Below are 22,006 nucleotides of genomic sequence, written 5' to 3'. Positions count from 1 at the left end.
TTAGGTTCCACAGTGAGTATAACAAGCATGCTTTACTGCATATACAGACTGATTGTACTGTTGTGGGTTTAGTAACATTTCAAGCTTTGTCAATAAAGCCTGGAAGCTGATTGGTTTCTATGCAGAAATGCACCTTATTTTGCACTCTCCACCTCTAGTAAATAAACCCCAATGGATAACACTTAGCTTCTAGGAACAGTGAAAATATTGCTGATAATTTATTTATTATTTATTTCAGGTACTTATATAGCGCTGTCAATTTACGCAGCACTTTACAGATATTGTACATTCACATCAGTCCCTAACCCTCAAGGGGTGCACAATCTAAGGTCCCTAACTCACATTCATACATACACATACTAGGGACAATTTAGACAGGAGCCAATTCACCTACCATTATGTCTTTGGAGGGTGAGAGGAAACCGGAGTACCCGGAGCAAACGCATGCAGGCACAGGGAGAACATGCAAACTCCAGGCAGGTGATGCCATGGTTGGGATTTGAAACCAACGACCCAGGCAGAAAATGCTAACCATTTAGCCACTGTGCTGCCCAGATAACAGCTTCTAAGAACTTCTAAGAATGGGCAGCACAGTGGCTGAATGGTTAGCACTTCTGTCTTGCAGTACTAGGGTCGTTGATTCAAATCCCAACCACGGCACCACCTGCCTGGAGTTTGCATGTTCCCCTGTGCCTGTGTGGGTTTCCTCCCACACTCCAAAATGCTGGTAAGTTAATTGGCTCCTGTCTAAATTGTCCCTAGTATGTGTATGTATGAATGTGAGTTAGGGACCTTAGATTGTACGCCCCTTGAGGGTTAGGGACTGATGTGAATGTACAATATATATGTAAAGTGCTGCGTAAATTGACGGTGCTATATAAATACCTGAAATAAATAAATAAAAAAACACTGGTGTGAATGGAGCCTTATTCCACCAGCAAGATTTAACTGGAGCTATGTAATAAAGCCACTGCTATTGCATCCCCCCATGTAGAGACTTTATAAACCCTGCAATGTACACAGCCATCAGCATGCTCTGTACAATGACTCTATACTACAACCACTGTGACCTATCCAGCTCCCTGTATGAAGAGAAAACACCTAGTGCATTATCCAAGGTTTATTGTAAAGAGTAAAAAATAATAAAAACATACAGACGAAGCATGTATCTAAAAAGCATAGAAAAATGACAATGGCCACAACGGCAGGCAAGGTGTTCTCACTGTCAGTGCGGTCAAATGGCTGACGCGTTTCGGGGACGAATCCCTTTCCTCAGAGCTAATGACCAGCCTCTGATGCAGATGTGTAATGGATGAAAAGTGGGAGCCTTTCTGGTGATGTCTGCCAGCTCCCTGTCCCTCTCTAATTCTGCTTTTATTATCTATGGTTGCTTATATACGGATCTTTTACAATTGTCTGTCCCCTCATACTAGAAAAAAAAAATATTACCTATATAATAAAGATCCCTGCAGCCTCCTTCTAATAGGCTCATAAAGCCTTGCAGGAAGCACTGTCTAGGACTGTACATGATTAAATGTGGAGCTGACAATATAGGCTTTCAGTCATTAAATCCGCAGTTCTGGCTGTGTTAGGCTGTATGAGTCCTGCAGTATGCCAAGCTTTCCACACTGAAGGATCATTGGTTGTGTTCAGTCAATTTATAGATTTAAAAAAAAAAAAAAAAAACTATCCATCTTCCAGTAGAAGCAACTGCTCCTAGTCACTGATCAGCATCGTTTATGACAATGGGGCTGAGGAAAGAAAAGGAGCAGCCCTTGAATTGGAGGGAGCACGTTGTGTGTAGAAGAGAGCTGCTGCTGCTGCTGCTCTTGGAGATCCAGCGCCTGCAGCACCCCCGTCCTCTTCATAGGCTCTGCTGACTGCTGACCTAACTAGAACAAGCGCAGCGCTCTCCAAGGTGCTGAAGGCAGCCGGCTGCACGGGGAACCACACCAAGCTGATTATGCAACACAGGGAAGAGAGCAAGCTTCTGCCTCCATGAAGACACAAGTATTCCAAAGGAAAACGCCTTGCTGGGGAGCTCCCCTCCAACACAGAATATTTGTGTTTGCCTGCAGTAAGGGATATGCTCACACAGTTCACATTAGCTGCAAGGTAAAACATCCCATCTGATCCCTTTTATATTTCATTCTGAAGCTTGGAGATCTTGGTGATGCTTTCCTATCCCACTGTGTTGGGTTTTTTTTTTTATTTGCTGAAAATGCTGTAACTGTGTTTTTTTTTTTAATCTGCTTGTCGTGAGCACCATAAGGGATGACTGTGGCTTTATTTGATCAATGTGAAAGTTTTTGACTTTTTTTTTTTTTTTTTTTGGTGATGACACAAGACAAAAGTTTACAAGGAGCCCTATTCTTTGTTGCTGGAGCGTCTGATGGGACCAGACAAGCCTTGAGGATCTGCAAAGGTCATTGGTCCAACATAAAGGCAATGGATGCTTTTTGCCACCTCTACAAATTTCCTTTCTAATTGGAGCTGGATGGGATGGATAGCTGGCTGGGGATGACTGCTAAGGTGGATTATTTATTGTAACACAAAAGGAGATTATCAATATTTATTCAATTGTATATCCAATTCAAAGTCAAAGGAGCTAAATATGCATGCTTACTCAATGGACAAAAGCTGTGAATTATCACCGATAGTCATTTAGACACAACTGCCAGGAATGCCAATCTATTCTGGGGAAACTTTCCAAATAAAGTCTTACAATGAGAAATTGCACTGAGCTTTAGGTTTTTACTAGGCTGTTTAATAGTTGATCATTGATTCCCTCTCTGGAGCATCACTTATGGATTGTGGTCCAATGCCTCTCCATCCGATGAAGTGCTGGTTGCTGTCCAGGTGCCCGGTGGTGCTGAAATTTGGATGATGTCTAGCAGGAGAACTAAAAGCTGCTGCTGCTTACTGCCACTCAACGAAGACAACGGGCGATTCCTTCTCCTGGCCATCTTCATTGTGCTCTACCTGATCGCCGGGGCCACAATCTTCTCCACCATAGAGAGGCCCTCAGAACTGGTGGCCCACCACCGATGGGACAGGATATTAAAGAACTTCAGCCAGTCCTTCAATATCAGCCTCCTGGAGCTCAGGTCTTTTCTGCGAGATTATGAAGCAGCCATGGCAGCAGGGATTAGGGCAGATGCCCTCCGACCAAGGTGGGACTTTACCGGAGCACTGTACTTTGTAGGGACTGTCGTCTCCACAATAGGTAAGACATTGTTTTACACCAGGGACTTTGATTTACAGACACAATGTTTTCATAATGAATTGAAATTTAGAAGCTTAAACTTTTAATTCTGGGTCACCATTATTCTGGAGGTCTTAATGGGGTTTCCAGAAATACTGAAAATTTCACTTGACTTGGACCCCTGTGGAAAACATTAAGAAGGTCCCTCAGTCTGATGAAAAAAAAGAGGGTCTTTGAAAACAATTTTTCATACATGCTGGTAAAATCTGGTCCTGTGTAGAGAGCCAATGTATTTTATAAAAAAAAATTTTTTTAAAAAACGTGTGAGCCAATATAGCGACTTTCACCTTCAGAATGTGTAACAAAATACTATTTTTTAAAAAATGAATAAAAACATAAAGTAAACCAAAAATAAAAACAATATGTGGTTCGCAAACACTTCACACCCAACTCATGTAATAGTGTATATAATAGTAAATAAATTATTGTGCTGCATGGGTGATTTTTTATGAGGATTTTTTGTGTATTATATTGGGATGTTTTTGCTGCATGGGTGGATTTTTAGTGGAACACAATTAAGAGGGTTATTGCATGTTTCTGAAAATTGATATATATGCACATGCTGTTTTTGTTTTTAGGGAGCGCAGCACAATAATTTATTTATTTACAATGTATTTTATAGTTCAGCTCAGTCCAGGGGCGGACTGACAACTCATGGGGCCCTCGGGCAATAGGGGATCATGGGGCCCCTGTGTCCTTGCCCAAACTCAAAAAAGCCTATGAAAAAGCTACCAGGGGCATCTCATGGGGTCCCCTACTGACCCCGGGCCCTCGGGCAGTGCCCGAGTTTCCAAATGGTCAGTCTGCCCCTGGTTCAGTCCACCTAGTGTAAGGAGCAGCAGTACATGGTGGGCCCAGTTTTTATTTACTAAAGGGCTTTAGGACATGTGAACCTGACCCACAAATAGCCAGTCACTTTATTAGGTACACCTTGCTAGTGCTAAGAAAATGTCCCCCACGCCATTACACCACCACCACCAGCCTAAACCGTTGATACAAGGCAGGATGGATCCATGTTTTTATGTTGTTTACACCAAATTCTGACCCTACCATCTGAATGTTGCAACAACCAGTCTGCCCATTCTTCTCTGAAGTCTGATATCAAAAAGGAATTTTTGTCTACAACTGCGGCTCACTGGATATTTTCTCTTTTTCGGACCATTCTTCGTAAACCCTAGAGATGGTTGTGCATGAAAATCCCAGAACATCAGCAGTTTTTGAAACACTCAGACCGTCTGGCACCAACAACCATGCCACATTTCAAAATCACTTAAATCCCCTTTTCTTTCCCATTCTGTTACTCGGATTGAACTTCAGTAAGTCATCTTTGCCATGTCTAGATGCCTAAATGCATTGAGTTGCTACCATGTGATTGGTTCTTTATCAGTTTGTGTTACCAAGCAATTGAACAGGTGTACCTAATAAAGTGGCCGGTGAGTGTATTTCTATTAGTTTTATAGCATTAGATTGTCATGATAAAGAAAATCCACATAAGCTCTGGTCTTGACTTGTGACCCCCCTATAATTTGAGCTCATGTCCAACTATTGAGGAGACCAGCAGTACATGGTGGACCCAACATTTGTACTAATAGGCTGTGGGAAGAGGAACCTCACATATCATTACATAGAGGATCCACAAATAGGATATTTGCATTATCTTTATAAAATTAGTTTGCCATAGTAGAGAGAACCAAATCCACAAAAGATCTTGTAGTGTAACCCTCTCTTTATTTCTCTGGTTGAGCTCCCATCTGTCTGTTGAGAGAACCACCAAGATATTGTGTGCCATGTTTTTGTTTATTAAAGGGCTGTGGGAGGTGGTGGACCTCACATATAATTACACGGAGAACATAAAATTAGTTTGCCATGGTACAGAGAACCAAATGCACAAAGGATCTTGTGTTGTAACCCTCTATGAGAGAAAATGTATTTCTCCGGTTTAGCTCCCATCCATTTACTGAAAGAACCACCACTACATGGTACACTGTGCTTTGTTTACTAAAGGGCAGTGGGAGATGGTGAACCTCTCATATAATGACACAGATGACATAAAAATAGGATTTTTCCATTAGTTCTATAACATTAGTTTGCCACGGTACAGAGAACCAAATCCACATTGGCTCTGGTCTTGTGTCCCCATACAAAAGCCAATTTATTTCTCTGGTTGAGCTCCAGGCCACCTATTGGGGAGATCACCAGTGCATGGTGAACCCTGTTTTTATTTACTTATGGGCTGGTGGTGAACCTCTCATATAATTACATAAAGAACGCACCAATATGATATTTCCATTCGTTTTTTAATTAGTTTGCTATGGTACAGAGAACCAAATCCCCATAAGCTCTTGTCTTGTGACCCCCTATGAGCGCCAATTTATGTCTCTGGTTGAGCTTTTGTCTACCTACTGAAAAAACCACATGTACATGGTTTTTGCTTACTAAGGGCTGTGGGAGAAGATGAAACTCATATATAATTACACAAAGGACATAAAAATAGGATATTTACATTAGTTTTATCAAATTAGTTTTCCATGGTACAGATAACCATATCCACATAAGCTTTGGCCTTGTGTTGTGACCCCTATGGGACACAATTTGTTTCTGTGGTTGAGCTCCTGTCCATCACTTGGGAGGGCCACCAGTACATGGCGAGCCCTGTTTTTGTTTACTACAGGGCTGTGATAAGTTGGGAACCTCACTTTTAATTACTCAGAGGACTCACAAATATTTTTATTTTATTTATTTATTACAGGTACTTACTGTATATAGCGCTATCAATGAAGCGCTTTACATATATATATTGTACATTCACATCAATCCCTAACCCTCAAGGGGCTTACAATCTAAGGTCCCTAACTCACATTCATACATACACATACTAGGGACAATTTAGACAGGAGCCAATTTACCTACCAGCATGTCTTTGGAGTGTGGAAAGAAACTGTAGTATCCAGGGAAAACCCATGCAAGTACAGGGAGAACATGCAAATTCCAGACACGTGGTGCCATGGTTGGGATTCAAACTAACGACCCGAGTACTGCCAGGTGAAAGTACTAATCATTTAGCCACTGTGCTAAAAATTAGTTGGCCATGGTACAGAGAACCAATTCCACATAAGCTCTTGTCTTGTGACCTCCTATGAGCGCCAACCTATTTCTCTAGTTTAGCTTTTGTCTGCCTATTGAGAGGACCACCAGTACATGGTGGACCCCATTTTGTTTACTAAGGAGCTGTGGGAAATTAGTTTAAAAAAAAAAAGAAAAAAAAAGCTTGATATGGTTCAGAAAGAAAAATTCACAAAAATTCTCATATATTGCATGCCTTAAACTACATTGCTGACAACTTTGCAATTTTAAAAGGAAACATGAAATAGTAATACATGTAAGAAAGGGCCACTTGTACATAATACATGGAACCTCAAGGGGCCTGTGAATCAGCACAATTTTCCTATTGCACACCCTGCAAGCTCTGAAATCAGGGAAACTCTGACCCTGCTCGCTCCTCCTGCATCTCACTATTACCCACTGGAGCTACCCATTAAGGTAATGGACCAGTAGTGATGCACAGGAGGGTAAAAACTCTTTTATGGGAGATGGCCATTATTAGCACACTAGAGCTTCTTAGGATTTGGGGTTCCTCGGGTGCTCTATAGGAGAAGTGAACTGAAATGAATAGGCACCTGGAGGTATCTTTTATTATTTCCTAATGATACCTTAACACATTTAATATTACTTTAGGCATGCTTAAAAAGAAAACAATATTGATCTCTCAAGACTGGTGCAAGAGCTAATATCATGCAAGAGTGATCTTGCATTTAGAACTGGTAGCTAATGATTACTTGAACTTCTGAACTTCTGTATAAAGATCCCAGTGCAGCTGAGTGTGTGATCTGAACTGGATGCCAATCTAGTTATCTCACCGCTAAGTATTACAAAAATGTGTTAAAGCCTCTCTTGGGAGAACAAAACGTATCCCTTGCACTGGAGCCAACTTTACACTGCTTGGGTTAAAGGCACTTTAAAGTCTAGAGGGTCACAAAAAGCAATTTTACTTATCCAATCCTCAGCTCCACCAGCTCTTCTCTACCTTCCTACACTTCCAACAGTGGACTGTCCATTAGTGCCCTCCTGTCCAATGCAGGGCTAAGGAACCTGAATTGTGCTTTATGATGTCAGAAGGCATCTGACCGCTGGACCGTAGGGCTACAGGGACCAGTTTTACAACCTGGAGGCGCCTATGGGAGCCAAGGATCAGGTAAGCTAAACTGCTTTCTCTGGTCCTCTAGACCGAACAGGCATTTTACCTTTGCAGTGCAAGGGCAACCCTACTGCAGGGGGCATTTTTGTTTTCCCCAGAATTTAACTTTACTGATATTATAAGTAAATTCACTTATGCTCCTTTAATATTGTAAGTACATATCAACAGATCTATTGGTATAGCTGGAAATATATACTATCTTGATAGTAACAATTCAGAAAAATATTTTCACAAAATGTATTATGTGTTGCTGTATATTGTTATGGCAACTAGAAAGATACAAGAGTTCAAGGGTGCTCTCTGTGGGTTAAGTGTGTGTTTTTAAGTAAGCCCTCATGCATGGTTTGGTGCAGTTTTTCTAACAATGTAAGTATTAACAGTAAGAGCAAAAATGTCCGCGTGTGTTTATCCATATGTGTGTACATGTGTGTGTATGTGACGATAGCAAGGCAAAATACATTTGAGTATTCTAATCCAAACCCTTATATTCAATGCCTTAAAAAAAATGTATATTTATATATATATATATATATATAAAATAATAATAATTAATAGAATTTATATATATATATATATATATATACACATACACACACACATATAAAATATATATATATATATATATATATATATATACACATACATATACATGTATGTATATAGTCCAAGATACGTACATTCCTCACCCCAGACACTACCAAACTACTCGTGCACTCCCTCGTCATCTCACGCCTGGACTACTGCAACTCCCTCCTCACCAGCCTACCCAAACGAAGGCTAACCCCACTCCAGTTGATCATGAACTCGGCGGCGAGACTCATCCACCTCACTAACCACTCCGCAACCCCCCTCTGCCAATCACTTCACTGGCTCCCAATTGCCCAACGCATCAAATTCAAACTACTAACCCTGACCTACAAAGCCATCCACAATGCTGCCCTAACCTACTTAACCGACCTGATACCCAAATACTACCCTACCCGTGCCCTTCGCTCCTCTCAGGACCTCCTACTCTCTAGCTCCCTGATCTCCTCCTGCCACGCCCGACTGCAAGACTTCTCCAGGACATCCCCCATCCTCTGGAATTCCCTACCCCAATCCATCAGACTGTCACCCACCCTCACCACCTTCAGACGCACCCTGAAGACCCACCTCTTCAGGGAGCCCTACCCCAACCTCACCTAACACCTGACCTCCACTCCTCCCACCACCTCATCCCCCACAGCCACTTCCTCCTGTACCACTTTCCCCTCCCTCCTAGATTGTAAGCTCGAAAGAGCAGGGCCCTCGAACCCCTCGTGTATCGCACTGTCTCTGTCTTGTCTCATGTCTTGTCCCCCTGCCTTTGTACAGCGCTGAGCAAACCCTTTGGCGCTATATAAATACTGTATAATAATAATAATAATAATATACATATATATACATATACACACACACACACATGTACAGTATATATATATATGCGTATATATGTATATATATGTATATATTTGTGTGCGCATGCGAATGAAGATGAGAAACCCTTATGTTTAACAAATTTGTTAATAAATCTTATCATTTTGGCTGCATTGAGCTCACACCCTCTCTCTGACCTTATCTCTGAAAATCTATTTAGGATAATTGATATTTCTGCTGAAAGTGGTTCCCAAGTGGTTGTCTGCAGGAGCACTACAGTGCTTATAGACTATAATTATGTCCCAATCTGATTGTTATCGGCTGGACCAGCCAGCAATAATCTCATGTCTATTGCTAGCCAAACCGGATGATAACAGGAGAGAACAGGTTGCTATCAGCTGCATAGATATCATTTCAGAACACTCTGCATTGGTACATATAATAGAACACTTGCATAAATACGCATGACTGCTATTAGTAGGTCTACTACTATTTATTGTGCCATGTATTTTAGATCTATTGGTCATTTGATATCTATCAGTAGCACCACCTGTATTCCTTTATAGTGTTTCTTACAGCTAAAGGCTCACATATAATAGGGGCAAAAGGCAACAAAAGGGCAAAGTTTTTTCTGTCTCCAGAATTCAGTATGCAGACTTCCGCCTGTGAGAGGTATGTGGTTATGACTCATTCACACACAGGATAGGAGCCAAGGAACGTACAGTGGTTCATTACGCAATTTATAGAGTATCAGAGTAGAAATGGAACAAATGCCTTAAAAGAATAGAAAATAAATATTTAACAGAGACCCATCTAGCAATTCCATTACCAGGCTGTTATTCTAAATGCATATACACGTAGAGCCAGATTGAAGATAGCAATGTTTGCATATAAAGACTTCCGACCTGTGTTGGCATATGCAGGGTAGAATGGTGATTATCAATTTTATGGATCTACTGCTTCAATAAAGGCAAAACCTACCCCTTGGTGTGGGTCACCTAATACAGGGTCCACCTTGACAAGAGTTCTTGCCTTAAAGTGGTTGTAAACCTCAGGCAAGAAATATGAACAAAGCATATCCCTTTATAGTGTGTCCCACATTTGTCCCAATCCAGAGCACTAAGTGTCATTTTGGTCTGCTGCCCGGATCCTCTGCTATATGCATGTCTCAATTCTGACAAGTTTTCCTGACACCAAGAGAAAAAAAGATTAAGGGTAGGGAGCTCCAACACATAGCCTGTGATTGACAGCCTCAGCTTTGTTTTTGTGTGCTGAGTGGAAGGGGGGGGGGTCTCTTCTCTCCAGTCAGCTCTCAGAGCTCTCCTCACTGAGCTTTGCAGTGTGTAATTTCAGCTCCCTACCCCCTGTTTTCTGAAAGTTTAGACAAGCTGTATACATTCTGGACTTTGGACCAAGAGAGCTACAGATAAACAGGTACAACTTATGAAGGAGGATTTATTTAATCTCTGTGTATCACCTGAGGCCAGTCACTTCCACTGTGTATATTTGAGGATTTACAAACATTTTTTGTAAATGTTTTTCAAGCAGCCTGTTATGTTTTAAAGTAACTAAAGCTGCAAATGGTTATCCATTTTTGTTTTGATTTTTACTTTTTCTAAAACTGCAAACATATGGTGAATTAAAGTACATCTGAAGACTCCTGTGTGACAGAAAAAACAGGTCCCAAACCAGTAAGTGTGTGATACACAAACCTCATCAAGTATTAAAAACTTCCTATACCTTCTTCCTGAGTGAGACAAATCTTCCTTTGTGTCTCACATGCTCCCTCTCCTAGACACTGCAGTTCACAGTGGGAGGGTTTCAGCAAGAGAAGCAGTGCTGTCAATCAGGACTAGGTGTGGCCAGAGGTTGATTGACAATCTACAGACTTGTGAATCAGCAGTGACAATGATATGTTATCTGTGCCCACTTCTTCGTATCCCACTATACTGCAAGCAGGCACAGCCTACAAGAGTGGCAACTCTATTCTGAATTCAGGAGCAGTGCAGCATTGTTGTCACCTCATCACAGGAAGCTGCATTAAATGAATTTCACTAGAAAGATTACAGGTATTTGTTGGAGAAAGGACTAACAGAAAACCATAAGTCCAGATGTTCTTTTTGAATAGGAGACCATACGGCTAGGTTTAGATGTACATCTAAACCCGACGATCCTTGAAAATAAATTGAATAAGTGTTCGGATCAGTGTTCAGAGCCGATTAACAAGCAGTGGGGAGGACTCCTCACCACCTATTTTAACCTCCTTGGTGGTATTCCCGAGTGTAGCTCGGGGTAAAATTTCAGTACCAAAAGCGGTAACCCCGAGCTACACTCGGGCTTACCATGCGGCGTTGCTCAGGGAGTCCCTGCAGCACTTACCTTGTCCTTCGCTCGCGCGATGTGTCCCCTGCAGCATCCCCGACCATCTCCTCCGGCCGTTGCCGGCATCCAGCTTCTGTGTTCTGGTCCCTGTGACTTCGTTTTTTAAAAATGATTATTATATAGTAAAACCAGGGCTTTTTTTCTCAGAGGAAAGGTGGTGGAACTCCCCCACCCAAACCTGGCCACGCCCCCATCAAACCCTAGGACCACCCCTTTAGAGAACAGGAATGCAAGTAAAATTTGGGAGGGGCTTCCGATGACATCATTTCCCGTACATACCATATAAGGGAAATGATGTCATCGGACCCCCGGCTGCCTCTTGCATGATCTGCATGAAACACATGCATAGATATAAAATGACTAATGTACTGACACCAGAAACACATGCATAGATATAAAATGACTAATGTACTGACACCAGAAACACATGCATAGATATAAAATGAATACCGTACTGACACCAGAAACACACGCATAGATATAAAATCAGTACCGTACTGACACCAGAAACACATGCATAGATATAAAATGACTAATGTACTGACACCAGAAACACATGCATAGATATAAAATCAGTACCGTACTGACACCAGAAACACACGCATAGATATAAAATCAGTACCGTACTGACACCAGAAACACATGCATAGATATAAAATCAGTACCGTACTGACACCAGAAACACACGCATAGATATAAAATCAGTACCGTACTGACACCAGGAACACATGCATAGATATAAAATCATGGCAGGCCGTTTGTAAACGTCCAGCATAGATATAAAATCAGTCTAGCATGCATGTGTACCCTGTCTGGTAGATGTGCCTGCTCCTACAGGCTCCCCTAGGGTTGCCACCTTTTCCTCCAAAAAATACCGTCCATCACTGAATTTATCTTTCCTGTTCCTCATGCACAGGAGGGGCGCTCTCGATCGGCGCCGCTGAGCGCTGAGCAATTGCGTTCTGAAATAGTTTAGGTGGGCTCAGGTGGGTGAGGATAGTTTAGGTGGGCTCAGATAGTTTAGGTGGGCACAGGTGGTTGGGATAGTTTAGGTGGGCACAGGCTGGGGAGAGAGTAAAAATTTAGAGCAATACATGATACTGCAGTCAGTGACAGGGAGCCGAGCGCAGCTTACCTACTCCAAGCTGTACGGCCCCTGCGTCCACGCTGTCACTGCCGTTGATGTCGCCGCGCCGCCCCCGATGTTTACACGCCGGCGGGGGGGGGGGGCGGTGAAGCGTGCATAGTGTCCTCGCCCATCGTCCGCGCCCCCGATGTTTACACGCTGGCGGTAGAGGGGGGGGGGGGTGAAGCGTGCATGTCCCCGCTCACCGGCTGTGAGCAGCGGCAGTGACAGGTGCCGGGCACGCGCAAGCATGACATAAACAAGCCGCGTCCGGCACCTGTCACTTTCGCTGCTCTGCATAGCTTGTCAGCTCTGCAGAGGCAGTCGGTGAGCGGGGACAAGAAGAAAAAGGTGGCGGAACGCAGTACCGCCGCGTTCCGGCAGAAAGAAAGCCCTGAGTAAAACATTGCTGTTTCAATGCATTTCACATATATTTTGTCCCTACTGTCCTGTGCCCTGCCTGCATTTTGACTGTTCTTTCTGCCTGGAAACTTAGAAACGTCCATGGCGTCCAAAAAGCGTCCCTTTAGGTCAAAAGCAGTTTTAGATCAGCTAGAGAACAGCGATAGTAAATTAGAACCACTTGCAGAATTGAGTGATAATGATTCGTGGGGGAAATTCGTCATCAGACACTGAAAACGATTTTGCGACTTTGCTCAGCGATGTGCGAATTTGCCTCTGTATTTCAAATGTCAGTGTTTTTGGTTTGATTATATTATTGAATTAAATATATTATTATTATATTATTATTTTTTATGATTATTTATTAAATTATAATTTATGATTTCGTGTTTCAAGTTTTATCATACCCGGGATGGTTACTAGACTCTTGTTCGGATAGATTTCAGTGAGTTATTCCTAAAAATTACAGCCTACAATAAAAAACTACATATTTCCATGCAAAAAAATGGTACCGCTTTCAGCACCAAAAATCGGAAATAATTATACCGCCGAGGAGGTTAACCCTATGTTTGCAAAACAAACATGCTCCAACCACATGCATTGCACTCAATTGTGGTGCTTCCCCATTCACTTGAATAGGTCGACTTCAGCAAGCTTGCCGCCTGCCAATCATGATATGTTGGATGATTTTTGCAGAGGCTGCAAAGTGAAGCATTCTCACCATGGCATGCAAACACCCCTATTCACTGCCAATGCAGCTTAAGGGGGGGTAGTTGGGGGGCTCTAAGAACAAGGCTCAGCTGCATGTTTTAAAGACCCCCAACGGAACATCTAAAGTTAGCTTAATTCTGCTTTATTGTAAAGTGTTCTTTGGAGTGCAGGAACCAATGGTTGATAACCAGCTCTATAGCTGGCCTTACTGAGAGAGATAATAATAGTCATAGAGGGGGTTATTTACTAATACTGGAGAGTGCAAAATCTGGTGCAATTCTGCATAGAAACCAATCAGCTTCCAGATGTTATTGCCAAAGCTTAATTGAACAAGCTGAGGTTAGAAGCTGATTGGCTACCATGCACAACTGCACCAGATTTTGAGTGCTCCAGTTTTAGTAAATCCCCCCATTGCATCTGCTGGATGTATAATGGACTGGCAGTGAAGTTATGATAGGCAGGGCAGTGAATTCTCCTGTTTAAGAGGGCTGAGACTGAGCAGCCATAAAATCTCACATCTCAGATATTCTAGAAGAGGTGACAGATTTATGGTCTGTGCCTGTATACATGTGATTCCAATGTGTCTTTAAAATGAAGTGTAAAAACAATATAGAAATCAAAGGGAAGCTGCAATAGAGCAGCCATAGCCGTGGTAATTATGGGGGCTTACAGTATGTGTTAATATGTTGATATAGTATATTCTATTCGTTTGTTGCATTTGGAATAAACAATTTTAAGCTGCTCTCTGGGAATTAGATAAAATTTACTTTTGTAGTACCCCCCACCCCCACCCCACACACACACTGCAAGGGTTAAATGCTCATTTAGTCTAGGGGTGCTATTCTGTTCTATTCTGTCCAAAGCTCCAGGCATTGGACAGTCTCTGGGCTTCATCGCATGCAGTCACGGCCATGGATAAGGGGATACCACCGGTCCTCCTGTACAGGGCCCAAGCCAGTTGGGGGGACCCGGGCAGCCTGGGTGACTCAAATGTAGGCAGGGAGGGTAATCAGCGCGGGGTGGAGGGGGGAAATTACTGGAAGCGATCCCCTGTATGGTTCTCTCTGCAGCAGCTGAAAACTGGCTTCTTCAGCTCTCCCTCCCGCTGGCTTTCAGCTGCTGCAGAGAAAGCCATACAGAGGATCTGTTCCAGTAATCGCCCCCCTGCTGTCCAGGCCCCCCTGTGTGCCTCCGCTCCCGAAGTGCATCCGGCTTCCCTTCTCTTCTTGCTGCAAGCACACAATAGGATCCTTCAGTATGGAGAGTGGGGGAAGGGTCACATTTACTAGCCCATTTCATTCCTGAAGGAACACAATAAGTGATTGGTACCGATCACTCACTGTCACTCATAACTGAAGCATATTAAACTTTTTGTTTTCTTTCAGGGGGGGGGGGGGCCTGTATAGGTTGGCTGTATGGGGACCCGTGGCTTCTAACAGAAGCCCTGTGTGCAGGGCATGGTTAGTAACCCTGCATTTGAAATAAACATTCCCAAGCTGTTCTCTGGGAATTAGATAACATTTACCTTTGTAGTACCCCCCCCCCACATACACACACATACACTGCAAGGGTTAAATGCTCATTTAGTCTAGGGATGCTATTCTATTCTGTTCAAAGCTCCAGGCGTTGGCAGTCTCTGAGTTTCATTGCATACAGTGCACAGTTAGTAACCCTGCATTGTACATGAGGAGGAGTGCCTGCAATCAAGGCCTGAAATGTCATGGAAAGGAGGCACCCCTGTATGGGTCACTTAGCTGGAGGGACCCTGCTAGAGAGAGGGATAAGGTAAGTAATAGACCTTAGCCCTGCACCCCTAGACAGATGAGCATTGAAAGCTGAAGTTTAAAGTGTAAGCTAACCTTTACAGAAAATTGGTAAAGTGACCTTACACTGGACCCCCTCCCCATCCCCCTCCCAGTCCCGCTGTAGCAGATTGCCATGATCCCCCGCTGTCAGATACTGAAAAACTGCTGTACCGGTTCGGGGATTTGAAGTTCCCCGCGGCTTATTCTCCTGTTCGTATTGCTTAGACCAGGGGTCTGCAACCTTTAAGACATAAAGAGCCACTTGGACCCGTTTCCGAGAGGGAAAAAAAGACTGGGAGCCGCAAAACCATTGCAACATTTAAAACAAATCCGACACTGCATATATTGCAAAAAGCGCTCTGGTCATGAAGGGGGTTTAAGGGCCCAGTAAGCAAAGGGTTAATCAGGGCCACAGTGTATCGTCATAATCACAATCATAGCCTTAGGTCAGTGGTGGGCAACCTTTTTTTTCAACTGAGCCAAATCTCGCCAAAACCACGATTGAAATTTATTTTGAGAGTCACATTTTTAAAACTGAAAATACATCCCCCATATAGTAATTCATCCCCCATAGTAATTCATCCCCCATATAGTAATTCATCCCCCATAGTAATTCATCCCCCATATAGTAATTCATCCCCCATATAGTAATTCATCCCCCATAGTAATTCATCCCCATAGTAATTCATCCCCCATATAGTAATTCATCCCCCATATAGTAATTCATCCCCCATAGTAATTCATCCCCCATATAGTAATTCATCCCCCATAGTAATTCATCCCCCATATAGTAATTCATCCCCCATATAGTAATTCATCCCCCATAGTAATTCATCCCCCATATAGTAATTCATCCCCCATATAGTAATTCATCCCTCATATAGTAATTCATCCACCATAGTAATTCATCCCCCCTATAGTAATTCATTCCCCCATAGTAATTCATTCCCCATATTGTGTCAATTCACTTACCTTTGCTCCGCGCGTTCCTCTCGCCGTGTTCCCGCGCCGTTCCGGTCTTCAGGGCGGACTGTGAGAGGAGAGGAGTTCGTCACGCTGCCCGCCTACATCCTGACAGCCAATGTTTGCCACGCTCCGCGGGCCGGATTAAAAGGTCCGCCGGGCCGTAGTTTGCCCATTGCTGGGCTAGCTGTAGAGTCCTGACTTTTGGGGCGGCCGCCCGAGAGGAGGGAGGGGAGCGGGCGCCCGGCACACAGAAGAGCCACATTAAAGTGTGTAAATAGCCACGGCTTGCCTACCACTGAGCTACGGCAACCCTATTGCCTGTCACCTGGTGGGCAGTGTGCTCCGGAGCCGCAGCAAAGGTGAAAAAGAGCCGCATGCAGCTCTGGAGCCGCGGGTTGCCGACACCCGGCTTAGACAGTACAAACTACAGGGATTCTAACTGGTCAGTATCATCACATGGACGTTGCTGACCAATCGGAAGCCATCTAACCCATACTATCAGTACTGTGAGGAGAGGAGAGAAAGCCACCAGGATTTCAAATCCCCAGACCACTGAAGCGGTTTCTGACAGCAGGGGATTGCGGCAATATGGTACAGTGGGACCGGGGGGAGGGGGGGGATATGTCCACAGTATAAGGTCATTTTAAAGATTTTCAGTAAAAGTGAACTTACACTTTAAGTATACATATTAACAGTACCATGGTTCAGGTCCCTTACTTGGTAGAGGCTGAGTTGACCAGAGGGATTCCTTTACATTTCCTATCCAATACCTCCTGGAGCTGGTAAAAGGGTCTAGTAGGACAAGGAGTGGCACGGGTGCCTGTGATGGGTCCAGACACAGCAGGCTGGATACTGCTGGGTTGCTGTGGATTTGCAGACCAGATCTGATGCAACCACGGCACCACCTGCTTGGGGTTTGCATGTTCTCCCTGTGCCTTCGTGGGTTTCCTCCAGGTACTCAGGTTTCCTCCCACACTCCAAAGACACGCTGGTAGCTGAATTGGCTCCTGTCTAAATTGGCCCTAGTATGTGTATGTATGAATGTGAGTTAGGGACCTTAGATTGTACACCCCTTGAGGGTTAGGGACTGATGTGAATGTACAATATATATGTAAAAGTGCTGTGCAAATTGACAGCGCTATATACCGGTACTTTAAATACATAATGCAAAACTTAGGCACGCAGGTAGGACACAGGATCCTGCAGAGGACAAGGTGGCACGTTTTACGTCTGTAGGAAAAGAAATTTAATCTCCAAACACGGAAAGGTTTCTTCACAGTAAGAGCTGTGAAAATGTGGAATAGACTCCCTCAAGAGTTGGTTCTGGCTAGCTCAGTAGATTGCTTCAAAAAAGTCCTGGATTGTTTCTTAGATACAGAGAATATAACTGGATACTAACATTTATAGGTAAAGTTGATCCAGGGAATATCCGATTGTCTCTCGGGGGATCAGGAATGAATTTTTCCCCTGCAGGAGCAAATTGGATCAGCTTTGCTGGTTTTTTTGCCTTCCTCTGAATCAACTGTGGGTGTAGGATTATAACTTTTTTTATGGTTGAACTGGTTGGATTTTTATCTTTTTTTCAGCTAGACTAACTATGTAATATGAGAGAAGTAAATTGTAGTGAAAACAGCTGGAATCAGCAACATCCAGGTAGCAGTCGAACCTTTGAGAAGACAGAAGTAGGATCAGAAGCCAGGTAGGGGTCAATATCAGGCAGTCAATAGAGGTACCAAGTCAGCAGGCAGAAGATGAAGTCAGGACATAAGCCAGCAACAAGGAGATCAGAATGCAGAGGAATCAGGAGTCAAGCTGGGTCATGCACAAAGCAGTGAAAGGAAGGTCAGGTCACAGATCTCAGAAGCTGATCACCACCCAGCAATTTCTCCTCAATGTGTTCTTCTTTACAGCTGTAGTAAACTCAGATAAAAAAAAAAAAATCCCCTGCAATGCAATCTTATAATGTGCTCATATGCATCAACTACTGGCACATTAGGGAATACTTACCATAGAACGAAGCCCTCCAGCAGTGCACTGTAACCGGTGACAGGGCTTCCATCTTCCCTTGGTCTTCCTTCCGGGTTTGTGAGCTTTGGCCCACTGACTAGCCGAGCCTTGATGACGTCACAGGAGTCTTGGGACATGGCACAGTGCTATGAAGGAACGAAACAGGTATGCCAGTCCTTCAGAGCACATGTGCTGGCTGCCAAGAACAGCAAGTATCTCCTAAAGGGTGCACGTTTAGGAGATATTCATTCATTCAAAATCCCAAAGCAAACTTTACTACCTCTTTAAGTAGAGATATTCATGTCAATGCTAGTCAGACATGCACACCCGTTCACGCATTTTTGTGCATAACGGAACCCTGGTGTTTTGGAGCATGGTTTGTATTATGCACATTGTGCAGATTATCGGAAATGGCCATATACTCAATTCTCCTGACAAAGTTGCTTGCATTATAGGAACAATCCCATAACAAACTGCTCAAAAAAATTAAAGGAACACTTTTTAATCAGAGTATAACTTCAGTCAATGAAACTCCTGGGATATTGATCTGGTCAGTTAAGTAGCAGAGGGGGTTGTTAATCAGTTTCAGCTGCTTTGGTGTTAATGAAATTAACAACATGTGCACTAAATGAGCAACAAGGAGAAGGGTTTTTCAGGTGATTTTTTTTCCTTACTCATCTTTTCTGACTGTTTTTCACTAGTTTTGCATTTGGCTAGGGTTAGTGTCACTACTGGTAGCATGAGGTGATACCTGGACCCTACAAAGGTTGTACAGGCAGGCCAACTCCTCCAGGATGGCACATCAATACGTATCATTGCCAGAAGGTTTGCTGTGTCTCCCAGAACAGTCTCAAGAGCATGGAGGAGATTCCAGGAGACAGGCAGTTACTCTAGGAGAGCTGGACAGGGCCATAGAAGGTCCGTAACCCATCAGCAGGACAGGTTGTGCATGGAGGAACAGGATGAGCACTGCGAGAGCCCTACAAAATTACCTCCAGCAGGCCACTAGTGTGAATGTGTCTGACCAATCAATTAGAAACAGACTTCAAGATGGTGGCCTGAGGGCCCGACGTCCTCTAGTGGGCCCTGTGCTCACTGTCCAGCACCATAGAGCTTGTTTGTCATTTGCCATTTAACACCATAATTGGCAGGTCCACCACTGGCACCCTGAGCTTTTCACAGATGAGAGCAGGTTCCCCCTGAGCACATGTGACAGACGTGAAAAGGCCTGGAGAAGCCATGGAGAATGTTATGCTACCTGCATGGTGGGTCAGGGGAGGCATATCTATGGAAGGACGCACAGACCTTTAGGTATCGGGATGAAATCCTTGGACCCATTGTCAGACCCTACACCTGGTGCGTGACAATGCCTGGCCTCATGTGGGGAGAGTATGCAGGCAGTCCCTGGAGGATGAAGGAATTGATACCACTGAATGGCCCCCACACTCACCTGACCTAAATCCAATAGAACACCTCTGGGATATCATGGTTCGGTCCATCCAAAACCACCAGGTTGCACCTCAAACTGTCCAGGAGCTCAGTGATGCCCTGGTCCAGATTTGGGAGGAAATACCCCAGGTCACCATTCGTCATTTCATTAGGAGCATGCCACGACGTTGTCAGGCATGCATACAAGCACATGGGGGCCATACAAACTACTGAGTACCATTCTGAGTTGCTGCAATGAAATTTCAGCAAAATGGACTAGCCTGCTGCATTATTTTTTTACTTGCTGCATCTTTACATTCCTAACACATTACCCAGTCCATATCAGTATAGAGATCCAGCATGAGATTTTTTCTCCATCGAGATATGATGTGTTTTCAGAGTGTTCCTTTATTTTTTTGAGCAGTGTATATTATTTTCTACATTGTGCTTAAAGGGTTACTAAACCCAGGACCCTGCACTCACTATATCTGGTCTCCACGGACCCTGCACTCACTATATCTGGTCTCCCCGGACCCTGCACTCACTATATCTGGTCTCCCCGGACCCTGCATTCATTATATCTGGTCTCCCCGGACCCTGCACTCATTATATCTGGTCTCCCCGGACCCTGCACTCACTATATCTGGTCTCCCCGGACCCTGCACTCACTATATCTGGTCTCCCAGGACTCTGCATTCACTATATCTGGTCTCCCCGGACCCTGCACTCATTATATCTGGTCTCCCCGGACCCTGCACTCACTATATCTGGTCTCCCCGGACCCTGCACTCACTATATCTGGTCTCCCCGGACCCTGCACTCACTATATCTGGTCTCCCCGGACCCTGCACTCACTATATCTGGTCTCCCAAGACCCTGCATTCACTATATCTGGTCTCCCAGGACTCTGCATTCACTATATCTGGTCTCCCTGGACCCTGCATTCACTATATCCGGTCTCCCTGGACCCTGCATTCACTATATCTGGTCTCCCCGGACCCTGCATTTACTATATCTGGTCTCTCCGGACCCTGCATTCACTATATCTGGTCTCCCACAGTACACAGAACATGGAAATGCAATTATTTTAGTAAATATAAACAGCTAAATTCCTTTTCATATCAGTAGCATATAGCAGTTTTGTGACTTCTATTTGTGTCCAGCCGAGCACTGGTTAAAGCTTGTAGGAGGAGTTTTCTTTCTGCTCTTGGAGGATGCAGGATGCTGAGCCTCTGTCTGGACAGTGCTGATTGGCCCTGTGCTGATCATATGCACTCTCCCAAGAAGAAAAAAACCCTTTCTAGCAATACACACAAATCTGAGCATGTGCCGAGTGACTCTACACGATATATGTCTTATCAGGAGATAAGAGGGGGACACTAGAAGGGGAGGATCGGAGAAGTCAGGATCAAACAGTGTTTTTATACATTGCACAGAATTAACCCCTTAGGTTCCACAGTGAGTATATCAAGCATGCTTTACTGTACATACAGACTGATTTTACTTTTGTGGGTTTAGTAACACTTTAATGATCAAAAAAGATACTGCCTTTTCTTTAAATAAAAGGCTTTGACTTCTTCTGTAGAACACCAGAAAAGTACAAATACTTTGCCAGCTTTATGCTGCCCTGTCCCAACTTTTTTGAGGTATGTTGATGCCACCAATTTTAAAATTACTTAATTTTTTTGCTAAAATGGTCCATGTTCTCAGTTTAAACATTTGATATGTTTTCTATTGTGTATTGTGCATAAAATATGGATTTATGAGATTTGCAAATCAATGCATTCTGTTTTTATATACAGTAGATGTTACACAGCGACCTAACTTTTTTTCTGGAATTGGGGTTGTAAGTCAATATTCAAGTATAATGCATAAAGATAATGGCAAAACGCATTACCCCATGGCGGTCAAAAAGATTTTAGTGCAATAAACAACTAGGTTCACATATATGCGTTATATCGCATGGGATTCGCACAGGAACCGCATTGCATTCCTGTACCAATCACATGCGATTTGTGTGCGGTGTGATTGGAGCCATACATTATGTATGGTTCAAATCAAACTGCACCCGCACCAAAAAGGTACAGGACCCTTTTTTGGGTCCGCACTAGAATCGGATGGCATGGGTATTCACACCTATGTGATCCGATTCTGCACATCGCACTGCGTTTTGCGGACCGCTTATGGGGTGTTGTTAACTTAACATACACACCCACAGCGATTCGCATGAACGAGGTGCAATTCTGATGCAGTGCAGAATTCGC

General features: G+C 43.7%; 1 protein-coding gene across 4 annotated transcripts in view; it reads left to right on the top strand.

Annotated features, from left to right (window-relative positions):
• The first annotated feature begins 1,618 nt into the window (after positions 1–1,618).
• KCNK12 (potassium two pore domain channel subfamily K member 12) overlaps positions 1,619–22,006 on the top strand; it is a 238,918-nt gene continuing 218,530 nt past the window's right edge. The window contains exons 1-2 of one of the 4 annotated variants that reach the window (XM_089676430.1): positions 1,631–2,115; positions 2,348–3,226. In XM_089676430.1, the coding sequence (XP_089532556.1) occupies positions 2,884–3,226 (343 nt within the window). In that variant the 5' untranslated portion in view covers positions 1,631–2,115; positions 2,348–2,883. Of the gene's footprint in view, positions 3,227–22,006 lie in introns of all 4 variants that reach the window. The other 3 variants (XM_089676432.1, XM_089676431.1, XM_089676429.1) reach the window with 3 other exon arrangements.

This window comes from Staurois parvus, unplaced genomic scaffold, assembly GCF_062004578.1.
Source record: "Staurois parvus isolate SC_StPar_1 unplaced genomic scaffold, SC_StPar_1.0 ptg000169l, whole genome shotgun sequence".
In the NCBI taxonomy this organism is placed as follows: domain Eukaryota; kingdom Metazoa; phylum Chordata; class Amphibia; order Anura; family Ranidae; genus Staurois; species Staurois parvus.
This window is presented reverse-complemented; position numbering and strand designations above follow the sequence as displayed.